The 27,144-nt window shown below is 43.4% G+C and overlaps 1 protein-coding gene across 1 annotated transcript; it reads left to right on the top strand.

Moving 5' to 3' along the window:
• The first annotated feature begins 770 nt into the window (after positions 1-770).
• Positions 771-24,648, top strand: LOC126252508 (zinc finger protein 449-like). The gene is made up of 3 exons (XM_049953403.1): positions 771-937; positions 1,190-1,371; positions 24,419-24,648. Exons 1-3 carry the CDS (start codon positions 771-773, stop codon positions 24,646-24,648), a joined length of 579 nt encoding a protein of 192 aa, XP_049809360.1.
• The last annotated feature ends 2,496 nt before the right edge of the window (positions 24,649-27,144 follow it).

Below are 27,144 nucleotides of genomic sequence, written 5' to 3'. Positions count from 1 at the left end.
AGTCAAACGGGGAGTCGGCCCGGCGACTTCTACGGTGGCTGGGGGCCGGACAATGGCCGATTGTGACTGCTCCTTTCACAGCCCTGGCGGCGGCCTCGCTAAACGGGAACAGTAGCAGTAGCAGGGGGCGAGCGATCCACCCCACCCCACAGGGACGGGGACACGTAACGCCGGCTAGGGGAGGGGGAGCACTCGAGGGCTGACAGCCGGATTAGGGGCTCAATGGGCGGCCGCCACTCTCCAGGAGAGCTCTGCCTCAGTCTTGTTTACCCTGGCTGGCGGTCAGGTGGATGCGCCGCGCGCCGCACGCTGGGACTGCTAGGCCGAGTGTGCGCTGTCACTGAACTGAAGGCCGTCTCAGCGTCATCTGCCGCAGTACTAGCGAGCTGCGTTACAGATGTTTAGGCAGTTAATGTTACTATCACCCTCCAGTGACCAGCACCAGTGATGACCCACAAGATAGTCAAGAGCCTCCGCTGACGGTAAACTCAAATTGTCATACACCGAAACAGACGCGTATTACACATGACACTTTAGGACTCGATATACGGAATGGTCTGCATAGGCGGTTGACAGCGTGAATTCACTCGTGTTACTTCGCTCGCCCGAGCGGCGACGTAAAACTGGGTTCCGGCGTACCGACACATTGAGTTTCGCAAGGAACGTCAGTGAGAAGCGTAGCGAGCGTCGCGGCTATGCACCATCGGGTTTAAATGGTCCCGAGGGTAAGTGTGAGAAGTGCGTCGAAAGGACAGAGGGCGAGCGCCGCCATGACGCCCGTGGCGCTCTTCCGGCCGTGGACGTCGGCCGTCGGCGCCGACGCCGAGGCGGAGCCCCGCCCGCTGTCGCAGGAGAAGCTGTCGGCGCTGCTGCCCGTGTCCTACGAGTCGCGGCTGTCCTCCATCATCTCGTCGGCCGCGGACGCCGGCCAACAGCCGTCGCCTCCCGCGTCGCCTCTCCGGCCGAGCTGTCAGGCCTCGGCCGCAGCGCCGGAGGGCGCCGACCCGCCAGCTGGGCCGCCGCGCACCCAGCGCCGCGACAGCCGACCCGCGAACGGGCCGAGCGCCGCGCAGGGCCACGCTCCACCGCCGCCGCCGCCGCCGTCGCCACCACCACCTCCGCCGCCCCCACCGCCGCCCCCGCCGCCCCCGGCAGTGGACTACCTGTCGGAGCTGTACCTGGCGTACAGTTGCGGCTACGGCCCGCTGCTGGCGCCGTACCCGGCCGGCGCGCACTTGCCGGCGCCGAGCCCGGAGGCGCATCTACAGCAGCAGCAGCGCAAGCTGAGGCCCAAGAAGCACCGCTGCCCGCACTGCCACGTCGCCTTCAGCAACAACGGCCAGCTGCGGGGCCACGTGCGGATCCATACAGGTAAGCAAATGTTCTCTCTCACTTGTACACTACTGGCCATTAAAATTGCTACACCACGAAGAAATGCAGATGATAAACGGGTATTAATTACACTAATATATTATACTAGAACTAACATGTGATTACATTTTGCCGGCCAGGGTGGCCGAGCGGTTCTAGGCGCTACGGTCCGGAACCGCGCGACCGCTCCGGTCGCAGGTTCGAATCCTGCCTTGGGCATGGATGTGTGTGATGTCCTTAGGTTAGTTAGGTTTAATTAGTTCTAAGTTCTAGGGGACAGATGACCTTAGAAGTTAAGTCCCATAGTGCTCAGAGCCATTTTTGTGATTACATTTTCACGCAATTTGGGTCCATAGATCCTGAGAAATCAGTACCCAGAACAACCACCCCTGGCCGTAATAACGGCCTTGATACGCCTGGGCATTGAGTCAAACAGAGCTTGGATGGCGTGTACAGGTACAGCTGCCCATGCAGCTTCGTCAGGAGTAATGACTGGCGTATTGTGACGAGCAAGTTGCTCGGCCACCATTGACCTGACGTTTTCAATTGGTGAGAGATCTGGAGAATGTGCTGGCCAGGGCAGTAGTCGAACATTTTCTGTATCCAGAACGGCCCGTACAGGACCTGCAACATGCGGTTGTGCATTATCCTGCTGAAATGTAGGGTTTCGCAGGAATCGAATGAAGGGTAGAGCCACGCATCGTAACACATCTGAAATATAACGTCCACTGTTCAAAAGCGCCGTCAATGCGAACAAGAGGTGACCGAGACGTGTAACCAATGGCACCCCATACCATCACGCCGGGTGATACGCCAGTATGGCGATGAGGAATACACGCTTCCAATGTGCGTTCACCGCGATGTCGCCAAACACGAATGCGACCATCATGATGCTATAAACAGAACCTGGACTCATCCGAAAAAATAACGTTTTGCCATTCGTGCACCCAGGTTCGTCGTTGAGTACACTATCGCAGGCGCTCCTGTCTGTGATGCAGCGTCAAGGGTAACCGCAGCCATGGTCTCCGAGCTGATAGTCCATGTTCCTGCAAACGTCGGAAACGTGATGGTACGCATTTCTCCTCGTTACACGAGGCATCACAACAACGTTTCACCAGGCAATGCCGGTCAACTGCTGTTTGTTTATGAGAAATCGGTTGAAACATTCCTCATGTCACCACGTTGTAGGTGTCGCCACCGGCGCCAACCTTGTGTGAATGCTATGAAAAGCCAATCATTCCCATATCACATCATCTTCTTCCTGTCATTTAAATTTCGCGTCTGTAGCACGTCATCCTCGTGGTGTAGCAATTTTAATGGCCAGTAGTGTATTTGTCCAATGAATACCAGTTTATCATCTGCATTTCTTCTTGATGTAGCAATTTTAATGGCCAGTAGCGTATAATGCGTGCTCTCTGTTCCTTCGCACATGTCCAAAACAACAGACACCACACACTCGCCTCGCAAACACACACAGTGTGGCATTGTGACGGATGCTCTTCTACATTCGGCCTCCAGCGGGAATCTGAAACTAGCGAGCACGGAGGACATGGCGGGGACTTCGAATAGGTGGCTGTAGGTGGAAGCGTGCCCAGATAGTCCGAACATTTCCGATAAACACTGCGTCCGGGTGACGCAGTGGTTAACGCAACTACGTTGTAAGCAGGAGATCGCGGGTTCGAATCCATGCCGGCATACATTTTCAGCCGCGCGGGATTAGCCGATCGGTCTTAGGAGCTGCTGTCATGGACTGTGCGGCTGGTCCCGGCGGAGGTTCGAGTCCTCCCTCGGGCATGGATGTGTGTGTTTGTCCTTAGGATAATTTAGGCTAAGTAGTGTGTAAGCTTAGGGACTGATGACCTTAGCAGGTAAGTCCCATAAGATTTCACACAAATTTGATTTGATACATTTTCACTCGTCACCGTCGATTCCGCATTAAGTCCCGATGCAGCTGATATCATTAGTTGCTTCACTTTCGTTTCTGCCCGCTTCACCTTCACCTTCAATTTACATAAAATGTTTTCTCTCGTCAAAAGAAGAGGCAAAGTCAACGTAGGTCATTTCGGCATTTATACAGAGTAATCGAAAAGCCGCGCTGCTGTTAATTTCAGTTCTTTCGTTAATTTTTAATATTTTGATTCTACCAGCGTGTGCCGATTATATTTATAGACCATTCCTAATGGTAGCCCCTCGGAAAGAAGTCTAGAGACGTCAAATCGGGTGAATGTGGGGCTATAATCCTTTAGAGATGAAATTACAATGAAATGAATACCCATAGCTGCATACAGGAGTTGATGTAAGTCATCGGGGACAGTTGAAAATGTGTGCCCCGACCGCGACTCGAACCCGGGATCTCCTGCTTACATGGCAGGCGCTCTATCCATCTTTTTTTAATTTTTTTTAAAATCTATCTCATTTTGCTCTATATTGGTCGATGAATTTGTTCGTGGCGGACGTCCGATGACAGACGTTCAGGTTCTTTGTTGATCCGTTCACTCAGTTTTTTTATTATTAGAGGGTAGCTAACCCTCTGACCGAGTACGCTGAGCTACCGTGCCGGCAAGTCCATCTGAGCCACCGTGGACACAGAGGATAGTGCGACTTCTGGGACTTATCTCTGGCACGCCTCCCGTGAGACCCATATTCCCAACTTATTGTCCCGCACTATATTCATAGCGCCCCCGCCCATTATACTCATTACCTTCATATATACCATTACCTTCATATACCATTACCTTCATATATACCTTTAGAGATTTTCGATCACCAAGAACTTTACGTAAGAATTGATTTGTTTCGTTAGATGTGTGCCGCGCGGAGTGGCCCCGCGGTTAGAGGCGCCACGTCACGGACTGCGCGGCCCTTAGGAATTCGCACACATTTGAACGTTTTTCGTTAGACGTGTGACAAGTGGTACCGCATCCTACAACCAACAATAATGTTCATCTGCCTCAAGAAGCGAAATAATCTGTGTAATAATGTCCTGATGCACAACACTGTTGCCCGTATTTTCAACGAAAATAGAGTCCACTATTCAACGACGCGATGTCGCACACCACACTCCAATTTTTTGACACTGCAAGGTGTTTTCATCAAAGACATTTGGATTTTGCGGTTGATCAGAATGTTATGCCTGAAAATTCACGTATCTGCTAATGTGAAGAAAACATCGTCCTGTTCTGCGATTTCATCGACGTTAACAAATGACTGAAACCATGTGCACTAGGCTAGACGCTTTTCTCTTATCTGGCGCTTTTAATTCCTGTACACTACGAACATATTTCGCTCGTAATTTTAACACCTGTACAGCTTTCTGAACATTACCACACGATGTCTAGGATTGGGGACATTATCTCCTCAAACTTTTTGATGGAGAACGCAGCATCACATACCTCAAATTGGGCAATTTAGCGTCCGTCAAGATGGTCAGCCTCAAGGTTCCTTCATGTCTGCAACAGATGTTACGATGACTTATCTGACGAATGCAATACAGTTCCCATTTACAGACACAATTATCTTCAGGTGAGTGACGTACTGATCGCACTTATTAATAAGTTCAGTCTAAAGTCGCAAATCTTTTTTATTGTTATTCTGTCCATGACGGATCTTGTTGAACGTCTTAGCCGTTATTCAATTAAGGATTCTTGATGGAGAACGCAAACAGGCACAAGAACTTTTAGAAACCTTCATTTTACTGCCATGACCACCTTTGAACCATTATGTTTCAGTACAGTAACACAATCATCAGTAGTATGTCGTCTGCTCAGTTGCTCCTGTGAACAGTGTTTTGTCTCGTCTTTACCCTTGTGCATTTCGAGGAGGAAGCATTTAAGTTGCTTAAGTGTAAACAGCATGCACATGTGTTATTACAGAATCAACTGTGGCACACAAACATTACGTAATGTTCTTCCTGACAGTTTCAATCTCAGACATGAGCTTTACATGTAATATTTTGTTTAGAAGTTTCCCTTGTAACCGTGGCATGACAATAAAACAAAGCTTCCTAAAAAAAATATGTTTTTAATTTTTTTGTGTTTCACACACGACTTGTTTTTGTTGTCGGGTATGATCTGACCATCACGACATAAAACATCTGACACAATGTATCTTTTCACCAATACCATGCTTAGGTTACAGGTTGTTACACTCAACTATGCTATTACAACGTACATTATATTATATTTGTGACGTTGTGATGACTTGATGGTGGGCAACAGTCAAAATATGTCATATATGTATTTGCGACATAGACTGAACACATTAATGACAATATTCTCTTTCTATTCTCGCGTGAAATTTTCTTCAGCTCGTAGTGTTGCTATCTACATTTTCCTGCCTATTCCTTTTCAAAACTCTTATCTATCGCTCTCTCTCTCTTTCCTTTACATGGTGCAGTAAGGAAACTGTGGTGTCACCGCTAGACACCACACTTGCTAGGTGGTAACTTAAATCGGCCGCGGTCCTGTAGTACATGTCGGACCCGCGTGTCGCCACTGTGGGATCGCAAACCTAGCGCCACCACAAGGCAGGTCTCGAGAGACTGAGGAGACCTCGTCCCCAGTTGTACGGACAACATAGCTAGCGATTGGACGTGCTAAGCCTTGCTCTCATTTGCTGAGAGATAGACAGTAGAATAGCCCTCTGCTAAGTTAAATGGCGACCACCTAGCAAGGCGCCATTTGTATCAGTGCCAATAGCTTACGAGTATGCAGGAGAGATGTATTCCAACAAGAGAATAAAGTTAAGTATTAAAGTTAAGTATTTATAAGTCTCATGTTCCAGACTTCACGCCCGTCTGCGTTAGCCTTGCGTGCCCTATCGGCTACAGCATTGTGTCTGGGCTGTATGGTCTAGACACAACAGAAACACCAAATATTTGAGAGCTGTTTCGAGCCTTTCTGGTAAATTACGGTAAATTTCAGCTACATATACACGATAAATTCAGCGTGTCACTTTCAACAGAGCTATGACCAGATAATGTCCCTAGCCTAAAATTAGACCTAAATCGTAATATCGGGTAAACATATATAGTCAGGCAAGAAATGATCACATATATCAAATTTGACACGCATTGTTTTATAGTGGGCCAGATCCGAGCTGTGTGGTATTGCTTCTCTGCTGGGCCCGCAGCTTGTATAGGGTCATAATACGACATCTTCCTTCTACTTTCCACAAAATCAGCCGAAAATTGATTGTTTCTTGTTGATTTCATAAGTTCAGACAAGCTTGTTTCAGCATATATGCCATTATCATGCGTTCTTGTTGACACGAGATTTACATATCATTTTATCCTATGTCTATGTAATAGTAGGCCTACTATGAGATTTTGTTTTATATTATACTTACGTCTAGACGGAACGACGTCTACAAATCATCTTAAAGTAAGCCCTTTTATGTACTATGTTGTTAATATAGATCACGTATTTACATTCTATAGAAATTTCGTGTTATTTTTCGACAGTTGTAAAACGACAGATCGTTCCAATGATGAATTATCTCTGTAAAAACATCTCTATGACCTTCTAAGATAAATTTACTTTTAAACATAATGCATCATTGGAACAATATGTAATTTTGCAGCTGTCAAAAAAAAAAAACACTAAATTTCTGTAGAAGGTAAGTATGTGATCTATGTTGACAGCAAAGTACAGGAAAGGAATTAAGTTCTAAGATGATTTAAGGACGTCACTCCAGCTAAACGTAAGTACGATGAAAGGTAAAATCTCGTAGAGCTGTTACACAGACGTAGAATAAAATGATATATAAATGTAATGTTAACAGGAACTCCTAGTAATGACACATATGCCGAAACAACTTTGTCGTGAACTTATGTAATCAACAAGAAATAAGCAATTTGCAGCTAATTTTGTCAAAAGTATAAAGATGATGTCATATTATGACCTTGTGGATAGGTTATTATGGCTTCTTGATATCGCTTCCAGGTCTTTTAGTATTTTTGGCAAATGAAAACGAGAAAACTTCGCGAGTGCGACATTCAGTTCTGCAGTGACTTTTGCAGCTGTCGTCCTCTTCTTTTTTGTCACAATCTTCGTCGAGGACTGTCTGTCACGGTTACTCACCACACATTTTCGTCTGCATTGTGATTTAACGGATATGTTTTTCCGCTTTCACTGTATGCGGTATAAATATGAGATACGGTGCCTCTAGAAACACCAAACACTTCAGGTGCCTTGGTCATGTTTCAGTATCTTCACAGGTACAAACTTCACGACTGTTATACACACAGCACGATACTTACCCCAAAATCAGCATAATTCATTGTTGGAACATTCTTCCGTTTATGAAACATGACTTGTGCCCACTGTAGGTCGTTCTCTCTTCACACATTCCCTGATTTCATTGCTCACGTGTATCCAACTGAAAATAATGTTGTGCCCATCACAATATCATTATTGACCGGGACATGTCTTCGTTGCTTCAATGTTTCACATTTACGCACCATTTAGCTTCTTTCTGCAAAATGTAGACATATAACCCGCAGTTCTTGCTAGTGCAGGTTGATATTTCAGTTCTAATAAGCTGACATCAGTCATCTTCGTGATCGAAGTCTTTAAATTGCACAAATGTTATAACGACCGACTGGGGATAACCTCTTCGAATCCTATGACGAAAGAAATTTTTGTACTCATTTAGGCCTATAGACTAGTAGATTACTGACAAAGTATCGTTTCGTGATCATCAGACTGCGGTTCATTTGTCACGGCTTATATTCATAACTTTCTCTACAGCGTTTCATGGAAACATGCGGTAATTATTTCTGTTGGTCCTTCAGTAGGACGGAGACTGTAGCGTCCACGTTGTTGTCACTGTAAAGGGGTAAGCAATAGGTCCGCACTAGGTTACGTCATCTACCTTCTTGTAATTCCATTCTCGTCACAAGAACAGAAAGAATCCGTCTGCTTGTCCATGACTGCAAACGCAAGCTACGGCAGTGACACTCCACGCTGAGATAGTTTGTGTCAGTGATGGAAGAACGATTCATTGTCATACGAGCAGATTGACAATGCGCAAAGTAGACGTTGTGTATGCTGGGAACACGTTTTAGCCTTTGTTTTCCCTCTCATTGCAAACTGCAAAACAGTCGAAATTGCACTCACTGTGGTTACCCACATTAAAGAAGCTAAATTTTAAGATACAACGTTCGGATTGCACGAAGGAAAGATGTCACTGTTCTCCATGACAGCAATAATTTACAGTTTTTCAGCTGCGCCTTCCGCTCAGTCTGCCATCAAACGATTCAACAGGTATTAAATTTCTTGCCAAAGATAGAAATATTACACTCAGAATACGTGCATAGATGCAGGAAAACTTCTGTGAAGTTTGTAAGTAGGAGAGGTACTTGCATAATTAAAACTGTGAGGGCGGGTCGTCTCTCATGCGTGGATAGCTCATTCTGTAAGGACACAGTCTGTGGAAGGCAAGGTACCGGGTTCGAGCCCTGGTCTCCCACACAGTTTTAATCTGACACGAAGTTTAAAAACAGCGTACACTCTGCTATAGAGCGCAATATACATTATGAATATTACATACCACTTCAAGAGAAAAGCGCTAGTACCTCACGTGTAATTGCGCGCATTCATTTTGTACATGGTTTCACACTGCAGTAAGTTCTATTTCTCAAAACTATTTCACGGTGTTGAATACCATGTCAGGGTTAAAACAGGTTTACATACACGAATGATTGCAGTGAACTCAACAAATGTTGTAAGTAAAAATTCTCACCAATAATGCACATATTATTCGCCAAGCAAAGTAATTTTTAGCCCAGTTCGACAAACAATAGATCTCTTTGCAGTGTTGTAGAGTCGCTTAGCCCTACGAGGAAACCGAATACAACTTGCAGTTTGTTTATAAGATTTAATCCGAACACATTCGATGATTGCATGACAACTGTTAAGAAATACGATTATTTACAGGAAGATCGCTCGAAATTTGTAACATGCAAGTGACAAAGAATATTGCATAGTTATTTAAAAATCAGAATGCTGAGACAGATACGCTTGGCAAGAGTCTTCGAGAGACTGCCTGACACGTACAAAATCTCACACAAGAAAACACAGTTTTCTGCCTGTGTTCCATAACTTCTTATTTTATGAGATCCAGGTTTAGGGTTCCAAGTCTATTTTGTAGCGTTATTGTTTAGAATTTGTGGTCCATGCCTTTCGGTGAACTGTGTAACAAAGAGCTTATAACTGGCAAAGAAATTAAACGATAATGCGAACTACATTGAAATATGACACATACAACAAACAAATTGGATGGTGGCGTGAGACTGACACTGATGATGTAATACGAGACTTAGATTACAGTTTAAATATGTGGTTCCTCCGTATATCATATTGACAAAGGGGTACTAGTTACTATAAATAGCGAGTCATTAGTAATTCTCACGGCAGTTAATTATGGAATTCTGGTACAAGTAATGTAGCTGAACTGCACAGGGTGGATGATGGAGGGGGAGATCAGTCAGGTTCATGTTTCCTTTAACTGTTCTGGGAATATCTGGATCTGGTGAGAAAGCAGTTCCATTTGGGCATTCAGTACCAGTTTTTGACTCTCTTCAGATTTAAAAAAAATTCTGATGTTTCAAGCCCTGATATTATCTGTCTTCTCTATACTGAATGCGGAATTTCGACATCTATGGAGTATCTGTGGTTGATTTCTAAACAGTGCAGTGCAAAGTATAAAAATTACAATGTTTCAGCAAAAACCCACAGTCAAGTAAATCAATATAATGTACAAGTTCGTTCATACTGCACAGATATTATAAACTATATTATGTTGAATGATAATGCTTTTTTATATACAAACGGAGTACTACAGCTAATTGACAAATTATGCTGCTGTGCACACGAAAGTAATAACTATAATTTTCAGGCAATAATGTGCTGAGTCGCTGGATGATGCTGGATCAAAACATGGATTTGCATTGTAATTTTAGAGAGATGAACGGTCACTAACTACGTCCATAACGGAAATAACGCAAGAAAATTTCTATAAAATAGTTGCTATTTGCATTACAGAAAATCAGCAGGAAGAAAGAAATATTATGCGGGTAAAAATAAATATAAAATGGAGGTGACAAAAATTTGTCTCGTTTGCCATTTCGATAGCGTAAAAAATAAGTTGCTCTGCTGCAAGAAGAATTGGATCATTTCACTGATAATGTGCGGAAAATTATGGTCCTGTCGTATACAGTATTCCAGTTTCTGTACAAAAAAAAAAAAAGATAAAAGTATATCTTTGGGAATTTACATAGTGGCACAAGAGCTTAAATGGAACAAAGTAGACGTTTTTTATAACGTGAGGCCACATCTTTACGTGGATACATCTCTTTAGTTTATTAAGTGTAAGTCATATCGGTATATCCTCTGTAACAGTTGTGTCCATGTCCACAGCCTATGATAGTATACATGGGGCTACACGGGTGCTCTGTAAAGCCTCATCCATTCTGTCATTCTACAATGATCAGAGGCTTATATTTCATCGTTCTTTCACTCAATTGGACTTTTACTTCTATCGAAGATACACACAAAATTTACCCCAATCATCTGACGAACAAGCTAACCTTTTTTAGTTCTAGAGATATCGGTGCTATCTGATTCACTCAGTTGAATTACCGATAGTTGCTGTTTTCTACGAATAGGTGATGCCTCATGAATACTAATCTTCTGGGAAGTTGAAAGGGAGCATAAATTTTTATCCTTTTCCCATGCGCTCCCTCTGCTACTGATAACACCATTGATGTCCACGTAGCGTAAACGATTTGCAATCCTAAACGATTTGGGCAAGTGCTTTATGAACGTAATTGTCGGTCTATGAGCGCTTACAGTCTTTCACATTTTAATACTATTCGGATATTGAGGTATGAACTTGGGTCACTGATTTTCAAAACGCAGAACGATAAATATTAATTATGTTTCATTTTCAAAGTCATAATTTAGCATGAAATAAGGGAAATACCTTTTACTCCGTCACTCCGAAAAGGTTCTAGAATGTATTATATAAAAAAAAGAGAAAAGTTAAGACGTTAGTTTCAATGCTTCAGGTGCTCTACATACTCTGTCCCCACTTGAGTACAACATACAGTATGTTCGTTACAGTCGTGTGAGCTGTCTGAAATGTCCTTGTGTTCTTCAACTCGCGCCTCACATTGACTTGAATGTCGGTTATGTCGCTAAAGCGTTGACCCTTTATGTGAATGTCTGCATTGTGTCGTTTTGTGTTAAGTTTGTACTGATAACTCCATTCCTTGTCACCGTGATGATTTTTTTTTTCTCTTTGCATTTCAATCAAGTTGCGGTAAGCGTCCACGCGTCGTTGAGTGTAAAGGTGTGCGGAATGAAGTTTGCATACACTTTTCTCCACTTCAAAACATTCTGGAGAACGTCTTGGACGTCTGACTGAGATGTTGCTCCATCGCGACCTGTGTCACAACAACGCTGACACACTACGGCCGCACGTCCTACTTAACCCTGCCTGCTCGCAACTACTGACTGGTTGACACACTGCAATCTATAAATATGCCTCTTCTGTCCATAATTAATGGATAATTACTGTTTAACATTAAAATTACGAAGAAAATAAAGTCAGTCCTTCATCAAACAGGAGGAGGGGAAGATTGGTGTTAAGCGTCCCGTCGACAGCGATGTCATTAAAGACGGAGCACGAGCTCGGTTAGGGAAAGAAATCGGCCTTGCCCTTTCAAAGGAACCATACCGGCATTTGCCTGGAGCGCTTTAAGGGAATCACGGAAAACCTAGATCAGGATGGCCGGACGCTGGTTTGAACCGCCGTTCTCCCGACTGCGAGTCCAATGTGCTAACCATTGCGCCACCTCACTGGTCCCTCCATCTAGGGTAACATGGTGAGCAGTAGCCAATCTGTATTATTTACAAAAAAATAAGCTACCTCTGTGTCAGAAACGTTTCATAGTTTGCACGAGAGGTGTACCTCACCCGCCTAGAAGTTGGTGTAAGCACCGTCGTAATAAAAACTAAATGGATCGTTCGTTAGACGTAATTGTGACTATTTCTAGTGGTGTTTTCTTTTTTTCTATTTTTTTTCGTCGCTGCGTTACAGTTTCGTCCATATTCCTTCCCACTCTCCGGTTATACTCGAAACTGATTCAAAGAAGTGCTGCGATTTTCGTCCAAGCTAAGAATATGGGATGCCTCTGGGATAATCATTTTAATTTAAAGACTTTTAACATTTGGAAACGTTTTGTTCAAACTGAACAAAAGGGGACCGTTATGGACGGTTGCAGTGACAAAATTTATTGTGTGCACGCCGATAAGGAGATGTGGGCTACAGTGTGGTGCGGCAACTGTCATCGTGGGAAAGCTAGACAGATGCATGAATGATAAGCGAACAAGTTAACACAGTAAACAAAAGATTTACTTGACTTTTATTTCTCCAGGCGCACGAAGACTCATTACAAACGTTAAACTCCCAGTCGCTGCCTGAAGCAAAGTTTTTGTAGTTCTATAGATTTAAGTTTGCTGGAAAACAAAAATGGTTCAAATGGCTCTGAGCACTATGGGACTCAACTTCTGAGGTCATGAGTCCCCTAGAACTTAGAACTACTTAAACCTAACTGACCTAAGGACATCACACACATCCAGGATTCGAACCTGCAACCGTAGCGGTCGCGCGGTTCCAGACTGTATCGCCTAGAACCGCTTGGCCACTGCGGCCGGCTGCTGAAAAACATACGTTACGTTTGTCAGAGTAATGAATCCTCCAGAAATAAACCAACGGATGCTAATAAGCCTACACGACCCCTAGAATGTTCAAAACATTTACTAGTGGGCACAATTTGATGAATCGCTGAGCGATTCGAAACCGATCTTGATAAATAAAAATCGAAGAATCACAGCTGATGACTGGTTACAGTTATTTATGGAAACCTTTATTCATCATGTGGTGTCACTGCCAGACACCACACTTGCTAGGTGGTAGCTTAAATCGGCCGCGGTCCATTAGTACATGTCGGACCCGCGTGTCGCCACTGTGTGATCGCAGACCGAGCGCCACCACACGGCAGGTCTCGAGCGACGTACGAGAACTCGCCCCAGTTGTACGGACGACGTTGCTAGCGACTACACGGACTAAGCCTTTGCTCTCATTTGCCGAGAGACAGTTAGAATAGCCTTCAGCAAAGTTAATGGCTACGACTTAGCAAGGCGCCAATTGTATCAGTGCATGTATCTTACGAGTCTCATTTGTATAGTCAAGAGAGATGTACCAAAGGAAGCATTAAAAGTTAAGTATATTCCAAAGCTACGTATTTTCTTTATAGTATTCAATACGTATCCTGTTCCAGACTTGACGCCAGTCGGCGTGTGTGTACGCGTGCCTTTCGGCTTCCTTCTCAGTGTGGCGTAGCTACCTTGTTACGCCACAACACATCACACTCGCAGTGTTCCACATCCATAAAAGATGAAGATTTTATAGAAAGGAAAACATCAGACTGGAATGAAGAATTCTGGTTGAAACATTTTTCATATAAATGAAAAGATGAAAGAACAAAAATGCAGCTCTTACGAGCACCTCTCACGAATTTAAGACAAAAGGCCTGCGAAATAGGCATTGTTGCGCAAAACGACGTATCAAAGAGCTGTTGGATGCTCGTAGAAGAGCTCAGACGAAGACTATGAATTTCTGCTCGAAGGAAACGGGCTGTATTGTACACCACGAAGCAGATGAGAATGGAGCTACGTTTCCAAACTCTGTTAGAGAATAGCTTATCTCAAGTGGAAATAAGTTTTGTGTTCAGAGTAGAGCTGTCTCTGTCTACATCTTTTATTCAATGATGTCTCCTAATTTTACAATTTATGAAATCTTTCAACACCACACCGTGTTAGTTTAATAGACTAAAGTTTTTAACTTCTTTTAGGGATTTACTTTTCACAGTACACTGGGATAGCGATTCAAAATTGTGACATATTTTCTGAATTTATGTAAAAGATTAGTAAGGAATAACTTACAGAAGAGGGGAAAAAAGAAAATATTAATCTCCAGTGAGGTTCCAGTGAAATTTCTTTAAGGACTTTAAAAAAAGGCACTTTTGTCACAAGCTGCCATTTATTCATCCCTTCGTTACATTTGGAACACTCAAGTTGAATGTAAACAGGCTAATTATGAGAAGAAACCGCAAATCAAATATTTCACTATATCTGAAAATCAAAATCCAATGAAATAAACTTGGATTCTTAACACCACATTAGCAAGTCAGAAGGCAGAGAGGTAATTCCTTTAAACGATCAGAACCTTAACAATTTGCGACAAAAGGAATCATAGATTTAATTTTCCACGTGTCTGTAGATGGGTGAACGAAGCGAGAAATTTCGGAAGAACTCATTTAGAGTGTTAGTATCAATGAGATCAAACACCGCTAAATGTAAAACAAAACGTACCTTAAATGTAAAACAAAATCTACTGCGAAAGATCTGTGCGAGGAAGAATAAAATGTGCCGCAAAAAGTACAAAGAAGAAGAATAATGTTTGTATTCGAGTCGGACAAGCTAAAAGCTGACATCCCAAAGCATGGTTCTTTGCGGATAGCTGCGTTGTTCTCGTGGGTCCGACGTGATGGTCAACCCTACATGGTGGAGTGCAGGAGGGGAGAGCAGGGGTGAGTCACGAGATGGCTGCATGAAACGGGGAGGGGCTTACCACCCTCTGTCAGCCACTGGCCAGCGGAAACTGGACCAGCAGCCGCCGGCAATCTTAATGACGCAAGGGTGTGGAAGATACCGCAGAGATGAAAACGGAAGATGGGGAACCTAAGCAGATAAGGATACGCGCAGGCTTCCTGCCACACGTAGTCCTGTTGATTAGGCTATACGCGCGGCGAAGCTCAACATTCACTCGCGTCCGGAAACTAAGAAGGAGATCGCATGGCAGTCGATTTTTGTATTTTTTTTTTTTTTTTTTTTTTGCATTTATGGTATGTGAAGTTCTCAACTCAAATATCAATCATCCAAAACAGTAAGAAGCAACTATCTAGAATTCACGAGAAAATCGACTTTGAAAATTTCCGACAATCCTTAATGTTGTTGTTGTTGTGGTCTTCAGTCCTGAGACTGGTTTGATGCAGCTCTCCATGCTACTCTATCCTGTGCAAGTTTCTTCATCTCCCAGTACCTACTGCAGCCTATATCCTTTTGAATCTGCTAATGTATTCATCTCTTGGTCTCCCTCTACGATTTTTACCCTCCGCGCTGCCCTCCAATACTAAATTGGTGATCCCTCGATGTCTCAGGACATGTCCTACCAACCGATCCCTTCTTCTAGTCAAGTTGTGCCACAAGCTCCTCTTCTCCCCAATTGTATTCAATACCTCCTCATTATTTATGTGATCTACCCATCTAATCTTCAGCATTCTTCTGTAGCACCACATTTCGTTACGCTAGAGTAATGACTTCCATCCGACATCCGACAAGCAACTTGGTTCTGTGGCAAAGTGTTCGCCTGTCATTTGGTGGTGGTGGTGGTGGGGGGGGGGGGGGGTTTGATTCCTGGCGGGGTTGATTCCTGGTGGAATCCAATTTTTCGACAGAGGTGCTTATTCTACGAGCATTTAAAACACATTGCTATCAAGAATTTATTTTTGCTTTGAAAACTGGACTTCTGTGTGCAATATGAAATTAGAAGGTAGAAAACATGCGTTTTCCATTAAAAATGACAGATATGCCTTAATTAGCATATATTTTATGAATGTTATATTTAAAACACGTAGATATTCGCACTGAACGGAAATAACGATAAAATAATGATCGAAATGAGACTTGATACTACGATTGCCAGTCTCCATCTTTATGTATCTTCCGCTTCTCTGAAATGCTCGTATAACACATTTCTTTGTTTAAAAATTTGAATACGCCGAGAAACGAACTCTGGCCCTCCACAGGGCAGACGAGCACTCTACCACAGAGCCACGCAGCCTGTCGAAAAACAACCCTGCTTTAGTGCATTAAGGAAGCGTTCAAAGTCGGTTTTCTGGAGAGTTTTCGAGCGTTGCATCGAACAGCTTTGGTTGATTGATATTTGAGAGAGTTCTGAAATTCACGTACCATATAAATGAAAAATTACAAAAATTAAAAAAAATCTGATTGCCATGCGGCAACTTTTTGAGTATGGAACGCAATGTTAAGTAAACTCTGCAGACATAATTTTAGAGAAAGTTCGTAAAAGACTGTGCCTGTAATGTAGGTGGTTAGTTAACTATAAACTTGTTGAGGCATTCGTGACCACTTGTTTATGTACTGCCTATTGACTCTAGTCTCGCAATTTTCAGTCGATATTTATTTAATGACGTCACGTTTACGAATTTCAATGACTCCGCTGAACAAATGGGCGTGGTAACTCTTCTCTGCAGTGAGAACCTGCAGCTTGGTGAATTTTTCTACTTGGTCAGTCTAACACAGGCCGTGCTCCACCATGGCCGATTTCTCCATCTGTCCCGACCTACGACACAATTTATGTTCGATGATCCTGGTACTGAGGATCGACCTGTTATTACAACAAAGACTATCTCCGCGTGTAAACGGCATGCTTACACCTCAGACATTTCGAGTGGGTCCCTTTTGTCCTTTGTCGGTCTGAGATATTTTCTGCACTTCTTCGCCTGTTTGTATACAGTCTTTACGACCGATTCTGTCCGACAGACTGGGGATATATGGTATAAGTAAGTTTCGTGACGTTTCTTATACAGGGTGGTGCAAATAAGAGGCCCACACAACAGAGTTCCAAGGTACAAAGAAATACAGCAGAGGACAGGAAAGACAATACTAACTTGACTATAGCAGATGTTGAACGTGACCACCATTCAACTTTTGGCGCTCTTAGCCCCTGGTCAGCAAGTTGCTGAAGGCGTATCGAGGCTGGACTGCTGGCATATCTCATCCGAAATATTCTGCTGCGGGTCTTGAAGACTATGCAACCAGCCTGACCTCTGCTAACAACTCTGTCAGGTGTGACGATTTTGTAATTGTCCTCCACGTTTCGGCCGGTAGTATGAGCAGTTACTCCACCCTGTTGGAAGTAACTGTAGGTCTTTTCCTCCTCTGTTAATGCTGCCACAAATGGTATCCACCCATCCGGGTCACTTTTATTTGCCCCACTCTGTATCACTGGTGGACTACCCACTGTACCCCAGAATGCATCTCATGTGTTGCATCTCGCCAATGAAATGCAGCAGCTCACAAATTTATCTTGCGCGCGATACGAGGGTATTAATCATATCGTTTTTCGGGCTCAGATGATGATTTGAAAATTTGTGCAAGCATTGGTCCTTATGTTAGGTTTTCGAAACACACTATCGTCCAAGATAATTGTTGTACCTTTTCTACCTTCACGACATAAAATCAGCCGACACACAGGTTCTCGCTGCAGAGAAGAGCTATCCCACCCGTTTGTTCAGGGAAGCCATTGAAATTCATAAACATGACAATAATTTTAACAAGAAAGAAATAAGCCTCAACGTAAATGGATCCTCGACTCACTTGAGGCAGCGAACGATCATCGCAGGTAACAAGGAAGGATCAGTAACTATAATGACTAGGGGACCGCCCCCTCAGACGTTAGAGGCGGCGTCGCCAGTAATGGAGAGTGAATTTTTGAGAAGGCCAGCTATGCGTGCTTCGAAAAGTCAGGAAAACAATTAAACTAACGTCGGTTGCTTTAATGCTAAGGTATGTACACTACTGGCCATTAAATTTGCTACACCACGAAGATGACGTGCTACAGACGCGAAATTTAACCGACAGGAAGAAGATGCTGTGATATGCAAATGATTGGCTTTTCAGAGCATTCACACAAGGTTGGCGCCGGCGGCGACACCTACAACGTGCTGACATGAGGAAAGTTTCCAACCGATTTCTCATACACAAACAGCAGTTGACCGGCGTTGCCTGATGAAACTTTGTTGTGATACCTCGTGTAAGGAGGAGAAATGCGTACCATCACGTTTCCGACTTTGATAAAGGTCGGATTGTAGCCTATCGCGATTGCGGTTTATCGTATCGCGACATTGCTGCTCGCATTGGTCGAGACCCAATGACTGTTAGCAGAATACGGAATCGGTGGGTTCAGGAGGGTAATACGGAACGCCGTGCTGGATCCCAACGGCCTCGAATCACTAGCAATCGATATGACAGGCATCTTATCCGCATAGCTGTAACGGATCGTGCAGCCACGTCTCGATCACTGAGTCAGCAGATGGGGACGTTTGCAAGATAACAACCATCTTCTCGAACAGTTCGACGACGTTTGCAGCAGCATGGACTATCAGGTCGGAGACCATGGCTGCGATTATCCTTGACGCTGCATCACAAACAGGAGCGCCTGCGATGGTGTACTCAACGACGGACCTGGGTGCACGAATGGCAAAACGTTATTTTTTCGGATGAATCCAGGTTCTGTTTACGGCATCATGATGGTCGCATTCGTGTTTGGCGACATCGCGATGAACGCACATTGGAAGCGTGTATTCCTCATCGCCATACTGGCGTATCACCCGGCGCGATGATAAGGGGTGCCATTGGTTACACGTCTCGGTCACCGCTTGTTCGCATTGACGGCATTTTGAACAGTGGACGTTACATTTCAGATGTGTTACAACCCGTGGCTTTACCCTCCAATCGGTCCCTGCGAAATCCTACATTTCAGCAGGATAATGCACGACCGCATGTTGCAGGTCGTGTACGGGCCTTTCTGGATACCGAAAATGTTCGACTGCTGCCCTGGCCAGCACATTCTCCAGATCTCTCACCAACTGAAAACGTCTGGTCAATGGTGGCCGAGCAACTGGCTCGTCACAATACGCCAGTCACTAATCTTGATGAACTGTGGTATCGTGTTGATGCTGCATGGGCAGCTGTACCCGTACACGCCATCCAAGCCCAGTTTGACTCAATGCCCAGGCGTATTAACACTTTCGCTGCGGCATCGGTGCAGGCGCGCAACTATCCAGTGCGGCCCGGCAATGTGCGAGTGCGGGCCGGTAACACTCTGAAACTGTCATGAAACAGATTCGAAAGCTGTGCTTCCACGCTATCATCACTCTGCAATTCTTCTGCAGCCTCTAAATGATAATCTCCGTGGTATGACTCGTCCTCACTACACAGAAAATCACTGTCGTCTAGTACAATAAGTAACTGTTCCTCTGTCAATTTAACACATTTCCTGCTCCTTGTCACATTAAAGGTCCAGGTGTCTGTTCAATAGTCTCCATTACGAACAATATATGTTCGATAACTGACCAAACAAAGGTGTACACGCTTTTATGCTAGCTCAGAAGCTGCAACTAGACTGCGTAATCCGACAGTGAGCGCGGACGCTTATAAGCGTCAGCCGCAGCGAAAGTGTTAAGGCCGTTATTACGGCCAGAGTTGGTTGTTCTGGGTACTGATTTTTCAGGATCTATGCACCCAAATTGCGTGAAAATGTAATCACATGTCAGTTCTAGTATAATATATTTGTCCAATGAATACCCGTTTATCAACTGCATTTCTTCTTGGTGTAGCAATTTTAATGGCCAGTAGTGTATTATACCTTGATTGTTACTCAAAGATAACAAGGAAAATATATCAACTGCACCAGTAATCAAATTTTCACGTATCTATTTTTATACAAGCAAGAATGAAACAATACAAAGCAAGAACTGGCCGATGAAAAAAAAGTGCAGAAATACCCATCGAGCATCACGAATATATTGAACCGTACAATACATTGTCACCGTGGCTGTTGCCGCATAGTTAAGTGACCTTCAACCATCCATATTTGAGCTTTCCAGTAATTTCAGAAAATTAATTCCTACGAAAGTCGAGATGGATACTTTTTTTTTACGCATCCTTAATAATACGAACTAAAACTCTGTTCCGACAGGAGATTAACTTTACCCTTTCTTTTTCACTACACTTAAGTACGAATTGTTTTAATACAGATTTCGCACGTTGTTGACTCACATACGGTAACGTGACGCGACCATAGACGACTATATACGCTCTGGTACCTCAGAAGGTCACCATACGTTTTCCACACCTGCAACATTTCCAAAATAATGTTCAATATGTCGATTACATTTTCGTAAAAGAAAGGAAAAAAACGAAAAAACCTATAACAGTTTATCGTCTCTTAGACGTCGCGGGTATGAGAAACAAAGCACTTCCTGAACTGGAGAAAGAGAGAGAGAAAGAAAGAGAGTGGATAGAAAGTGGAAAGGATCAGTTACCTGATCTATCCAAAGCAGAAAAAAATATCAAGTGACATCGTGTACGGTGATCAAGATTTTCAAGAAAGTGTTACTAAACCAAGCAGTCATAACAAGTGCTGAAACTGAATATTGTATAACATGTAGTAAACATACTCAAATAATTCTTGTCCAATGAAGAGAATAATTTGTTGCAACAATGATAGTTTAGCATATTTGTTAAAGAGTATAATACAACTCTACCTGATGCTCCCCTTTTCAGTCTGACGCACACGTGTCACAAATGTTTTCATGCTTGTATTCCACTTTCGTTGTTGTATATCTTATTATATTTTGAACGAGGAATAAGTTAAATATGTTGTCTGCAGTTAAGTCGCACTGTGCTCCGTAGTTGCCTCATAGTAATGAAGACGGATTACCTCATTTTCGCGTGGGTTTATTCTGAATCAACGACGCCTTTTAGTATCCCCAGATTATAAAGGATGGCCGTCTGGAAATGCACACAGTCATTCGCTTTGTTTGAAAATTTTATGCGCCGCCTTGGTAGTTCGCTCATTTGCGATGATAGCAGATATTCGCCATATGCAAATTCCCTGTAATTACTTTATAGAAGAGCTACAGCATAAACAATAATTCTTATGAAAAAGACGTATCAAATGTGAAACCACACTCTACACTATCTTTAACGCGTTCAGTGTGAGGCAGGAGCTGTACTTCGTACTGACCGAGACGCCTGAGAAACGTTGATTACGCTATACGAGGCTAACGAGTTGCAGTGCGGCATTGAGAACGCATCTTTCATCGCGTACAGACAGAGGGAAGCGATGCTTTCAAGACAAATTCTGAATATGATCCATGCGCTAGTCTGTAGTGACACAGTGTTAATTGACAAATTGACATTCCGTCGAAGAGTACTGCACTACCCCCATTTGCTGCGAGCGTAAAATGACATCAAAGAGAAAGAATATTGCAATGTCCATGGACAAAAATGTTATAACATTTTTGGATTAAGGGGAATAGTTCAAACACATTACTACTGAATTTAGAGTTCGAACTTCAAAGTTGTCGGATTGGAAGTATAACTGGAAAGTAATTGAAGGATTATTTTTTTTTTTCAAAATGATGATTTCTGCTAACGAAATTATCGCCATTCGTTCGTTGCAGACAGTGACGATAGTGCTGATTGGTTAGCTGACTATACTATGATACATACATGGGCAACGACACCACTGAACAAAATAATGGTGCGTTTGGAATGCCATTTCGACCGAAATAATGCCGGCGAAACGCATGCGTGACAATCCTGCATGTTAATGATATCGAACCTGGCTCAAAAGAAAGTTACTGATTATTTATTATTTTTTTATATCTGTTTAAAATTTGTGTGACAATAATGCATAGTTTGTGTGTCCACGTGAAAGTAAAAATAACGTGTGTATTAATAGCCGCCCGCATCTCGTGGTCGTGCGGTAGCGTTCTCGCTTCCCACGCCCGGGTTCCCGGGTTCGATTCCCGGCGGGGTCAGGGATTTTCTCTGCCTCGTGATGGCTGGGTGTTGTGTGCTGTCCTTAGGTTAGTTAGGTTTAAGTAGTTCTAAGTTCTAGGGGACTGATGACCATGGCTGTTAAGTCCCATAGTGCTCAGAGCCATTTGATTTTTGTTAATAGCAATTAGCCCATTTCATTCTAATTTTTTTAATTAATTTCCGATCATCCAGGTACGAGCAGGCAATGTTAAGTAGCGGATGTGTGGTCGTAATGTGTCAAGGGTGCTGTGTCACGAATCATAACGGGAAATGTTCAAATGTGTGTGAATTCCTAAAGGACCAAATTGCTGAGGTCATCGGTCCCTAAACTTACACACTACTTAAACTAGCTTATGCTAAGAACAACACACACACCCATGCCCGAGGGAGGACTCGAACCTCCGGCGGAAGGCGCCGCGCAATCCGTGACATGGCGCCTCAAACCGCGCAGCCACTCCGCGCGACAATCACAATGGAGCAACATCCCTAAATCAACCGTTCAAGAGCTTCCCCAGAATGTTTTGAAGAAGAGAAAAGTTTGTGCAAAGTTTCTCCCGAACACCTTGACTGTAGAACAAACGCGACGACGCGTGTGCACCTGCCACTGACTGAAATGTAAAACATGGACAATTCTTGCCTGTAAAAAATTATCACGAGTGAGGAGATTTGGCGTTATCAATACGTACTTACCATAAAAACAACAAGTGCAGAAACTGACATGAAGGTTCGACGCTCTGACGACATAATCAACATTCAAGCCGATGTAACGCGCGAGCTGAACCAGTTTCTGATAATTGCACAATGTTGTATGAACGCTCTGTGGGTTGCACTGAAATAGGAGATGGGGAGGAAATTATGTATGACACCTGAAGTATTACCACCATCACAAGTCTTCTCTGTTTCTTATTAATCCATTCTCGAAACTTTTTGGACTGATGGGGTATAGCATATACCTATTGACATTTGTTTTTATTATTATTTATCATGATAGACTTCCTTGATGACGACGATGGACCGTTAAGTATAGAACTAAATGTTTGTGAATTTTCATGATGATGTCTTTCTTTTTCTGTATGTTTTTTCTATTCTGAGTACTGGGTTAAGTTTCTCCTTATCTTTATTGGTTTAAATTTAGATGGCTATCGACAACAGTTATTTGTTAGATATTTATCTTTCTCAGCCGGATGACGTGGTCTAACGACTGGCGCACAGGACTCTTACTCAGAAGGACGGTGGTTCAAATATTCGTCCGGAAATCTACATTTAAGTTTTCGTAGCTTCCTCTAATCGATTAAGGTAAATTCGGAGATGGTTCCTTTGAGAAAGACTCGGCTGATTCCGTTCTCCCTCCTTGGGCTTCGTCTCAGATGACGTCTTAGTCCACAGAATGTTGAACTCTTATCATGAGCTGTGTTCTGTCGTAGGGCAGATCTTCACAAGTAGCTCACCTTGCAGTCCTGTCATCCGCTACTTTCTTCGTTTTCTCATAATTGTTTCTTATCCTTACACTATGCACCATCTGGTATCTTCTGCGTCCTCTCCTTCTTCTGCCGTTTACTGTTCCTTCCATAACATCCATCCAGCGTCCAATCCAATAAAAATTCTCGCCCTTCCCTCATTCTTTTCAACACCTTATTTCTCCGTTTGTCTACCCATTTTATCCTTCCACATTGCCCATGACTCAGCTCCCTATAATGCCACGCTCCATATACATCACTTCGGCCGTCTCTTCCTCAGGTCCCTGTCCGTGTACCCACATAGAAGCCTCCTTCTTCTTGTCAAATGCCTCTCTGACAATTGCTACACGTGTTTTTACCTCCTTACTACATTTCATGTCGTCCGTCATTATGCTTCCCAAATATCTGAAAGCACTAACTTGTTCTATATATTTCTGTCCTAACTTTACAGTCGTTCTTATTTTTCTTGCAACTGACTTACACGTTTTGTCTCTTTTTCATTAAATCTAATTCCGAATTCCTCACAGGTCTTATTTAATTCATTTAACAATCCAATCACAGTTTTCTCGTCTCTGCCAATAACACCATATAATTCGCAAATCTCATAGAGTGTGTCCTCTACCATCACCTTCTTTCTCGTTTCAAACATTTCTGAATAATGTGTTCCAAATACATGTTTTGGGCAGAGACAGAAGCCTTGATCCAGCTCCCCTTCCGATCTGTACTAGTATTTTCTGTTGTAGCTATAGATTCTTAATCAGCCTCCTATCCCTCCAAAAGCTCATGCTGTAAATGCACAGTTGCTACGAGAGTGCTGTTGTGTTGCAGGCGAGCGTCCATTCCGGTGCAGCTGCGGCAAGAGCTTCACCCGCAACGAGGAGCTGACTCGCCACAAGCGCATCCACTCTGGGGTGCGGCCGTACGCCTGCTCCGTCTGCGAGAAGCGTTTCGGCCGCAAGGACCATCTTAAGAAGCACGCGCGCACGCACGCACCGCCGCTGGCCGTGCCGCTGCAGTTCCCGCTGCCCTATCCGCTGCCCTTCTTGTACGGGCTGTAGCGACACGCCGGAGACTGGGAGACTCACCCTGTGGCAAAGAAGGAAGGCTGTTATACAGAAGAGGGTACCGAGCACACAACTGTCACCTTAGACCGTAGACATATATAGAACGCTTTCTGCTGTGTTGAAGTTTGGAACCAACATCTAACAAGGGAACCTCCCCATCGCACCCCCCTCAGATTTAGTTATAAGTTGGCACAGTGGATAGGCCTTGAAAAACTGAACACAGATCAGTCGACAAAACAGGAAGAAGTTGTGTGGAACTATGAAAAGAAAAGCAAAATATACAAACTGAGTAGTCCATGTGCAAGATAGGCAACATCAGGGATAGTGTGAGCTCAGGAGCGCAGTGGTCTCGTGGTTATCGTGAGCAGCTGCGGAGCGAGAGGTCCTTGGGTCAAATTTTCCCTCGAGTGAAAAGTTTAATTTTTTATTTTCAGACAATTATGTGACGCACATGTCGTCACCAGTATAGAATATATCAGACGTGTTTTCCTGTGGAGGAATCGGTTGACCTATGACCTTACGATCAAATGTTATCGGTTCCCTTTGGAGAGGCACGTCCTTTCGTCTACTAATCGCACGGTTTTGCGGTGCGGTCGCAAAACACAGACACTAAACTTATTAGAGTGAACAGAGACGTCAATGAACGAACGGACAGAGCATAACTTTGGGAAAAAAAAGAAAGTAAACTTTTCCATCGAGGGATGACTTGGACCAGGGACCTATCGATCTGCAACTGCTCACGCTAACCACGGGACCATGGCGCTTCTGAGCTTACACCCTCCCTGATGTTGCCTATCGTGCACATGGACTACTCAGTTTGTATATTTTGCTTATTTTTTTCATAGTTCCACACAATTTCTTCCTGTTTTCTCGATTGATCTGTGTTCAGTTTTTCAAGGCCTATCCACTGTGCCAACTTATAACTAAATCTGAGGGGGGTGGAATGGGGAGGTTCCCTTGTAAGTCACGAGACGGGTGAACTAAAGCCTACTCACTGTTATTACGCGCTATGCCAAGTGGAGGTGACTGTTAAAATTATTTTTCTGCGTGTTACTAAAGCCAAACATTGATTTTTACAATTAAGTGACCTACTGAATCAGTATTATATGTGAAACACTACAATTAAAGTAATAACTGCGGTATTTCCAATGTTTTTGTGATGTTTCCGCCAGGTAACGAAGTGTGAAACATTCATACCTGCAATTTTTGTACAAGCTTCAGAATTACCCTTTCTTTAGAGACTTCGCCTGTTTTGCTATAACTAGCGTCATTTGAGTTACTGCTACCACAAGACTGGAAGACAGAGCATCAGTTCAACTGGAAACATTTAGTTTTCAAGCAGTTTCTCAAAAATATGTGTGAAATATTTTTTATGCTGTTCCAAGAAATGACATCCGATTTTATCTATCATGTCACATTGATAAAAATACAAACAGATCCATATTACAGCTCATTTTCAGGTGCAGTTGAGATTCCTTGCGTATTTTTGTAAACTATTGATTTCCTCTATTTCTATTCTTCAGGTGCTAAATGCAAGGAAAACAAATAAAAACTCAGTGCGTATCATATGGTATTCTGATACCATAGCCCTAAGTGAAAAAATTTTCAGGCGAAAAACATTTGCTGTATGGGTCTGTTTGGTCCTTTTTCTTAAAATACTGCCTTTTAAAGGAAAGAGCCCAAACATTTCTTCATACTTCAACCGTCGAAAACTGTTACCAATAGAGAGATTATGTAAAACTACCAAGACAGAGTCTGAGAATTTCATGGGTCCAGCGGCGACGCTAATTTCGACTCCACCCGACACTGCAACAGGTGCTTCGGCACCACCTGTCAGCTCTCCTGCGCGTGGCAACGCAACAAGTGCTTCGCACCACGCAGCGGTTAGGTAATGTTTATCCGCTGCAAGAAAGGTGCTGTGGTTTGTGTTTGTGTGCCAGACAACGTACATTAGTCAGCATCCAGCAGCGAAGGTTCCATGATATTTGGCACTGGAGGCTATTTTCAGTGACTCAAAATGAGACATTATGTGGTGGCATCATCGCCATGACATTTAATAGTTCTTGTCCTATAAAGGCCCAATAGCAGACTGATCTCCTGTGAAAGTACAACTAGTCTGCAGCAAGGATGCGCAATTTTTACAGATATTTTTTTTTAATATTTCACAGCCGTTGTCTCGAGAAAATAGATTATCTTTCGTTTGTGAATTTATGAGTTTATAAATTCTAACGCAACCAGCTAGCATTCCTTGTTTGCAGCTCTTAATTCAAACGGAACTGTGCAACAGAACGTGTAACTTCGTTTAGGCTCAGGCAAGCGATATCAAACGGATTACGTTAAGCTCATTTGTGAAGATAGTACGGAAGGTGGATTTCATATCTCTAGACTACAGTGTCTGTATGTCTTCACATAAGAAAATTGGGTTAAATTTCTTGCTACTTCCACCTGACGTATATCTTGTTGCATCCATCAGCTTAAATTCTGTTCTTT

This window comes from Schistocerca nitens, chromosome 4 (genome assembly GCF_023898315.1).
Source record: "Schistocerca nitens isolate TAMUIC-IGC-003100 chromosome 4, iqSchNite1.1, whole genome shotgun sequence".
Taxonomy (NCBI): Eukaryota; Metazoa; Arthropoda; class Insecta; order Orthoptera; family Acrididae; genus Schistocerca; species Schistocerca nitens.
The sequence above is the reverse complement of the archived record's forward strand: the minus strand, read 5'-3'. Positions and strand labels throughout refer to the sequence as shown.

Bases quoted from the DNA above. Each gene is read 5' to 3' on its own strand.
- LOC126252508 (XM_049953403.1), top strand. From the start codon at position 771: ATGACGCCCGTGGCGCTCTTCCGGCCGTGGACGTCGGCCGTCGGCGCC. The intron at 938-1,189 runs GTCGCCTCCCGC...CCTGGCGTACAG, and splicing joins GCGGACGCCGGCCAACAGCC to TTGCGGCTACGGCCCGCTGC. The intron at 1,372-24,418 runs GTAAGCAAATGT...GTTGTGTTGCAG, and splicing joins CCACGTGCGGATCCATACAG to GCGAGCGTCCATTCCGGTGC.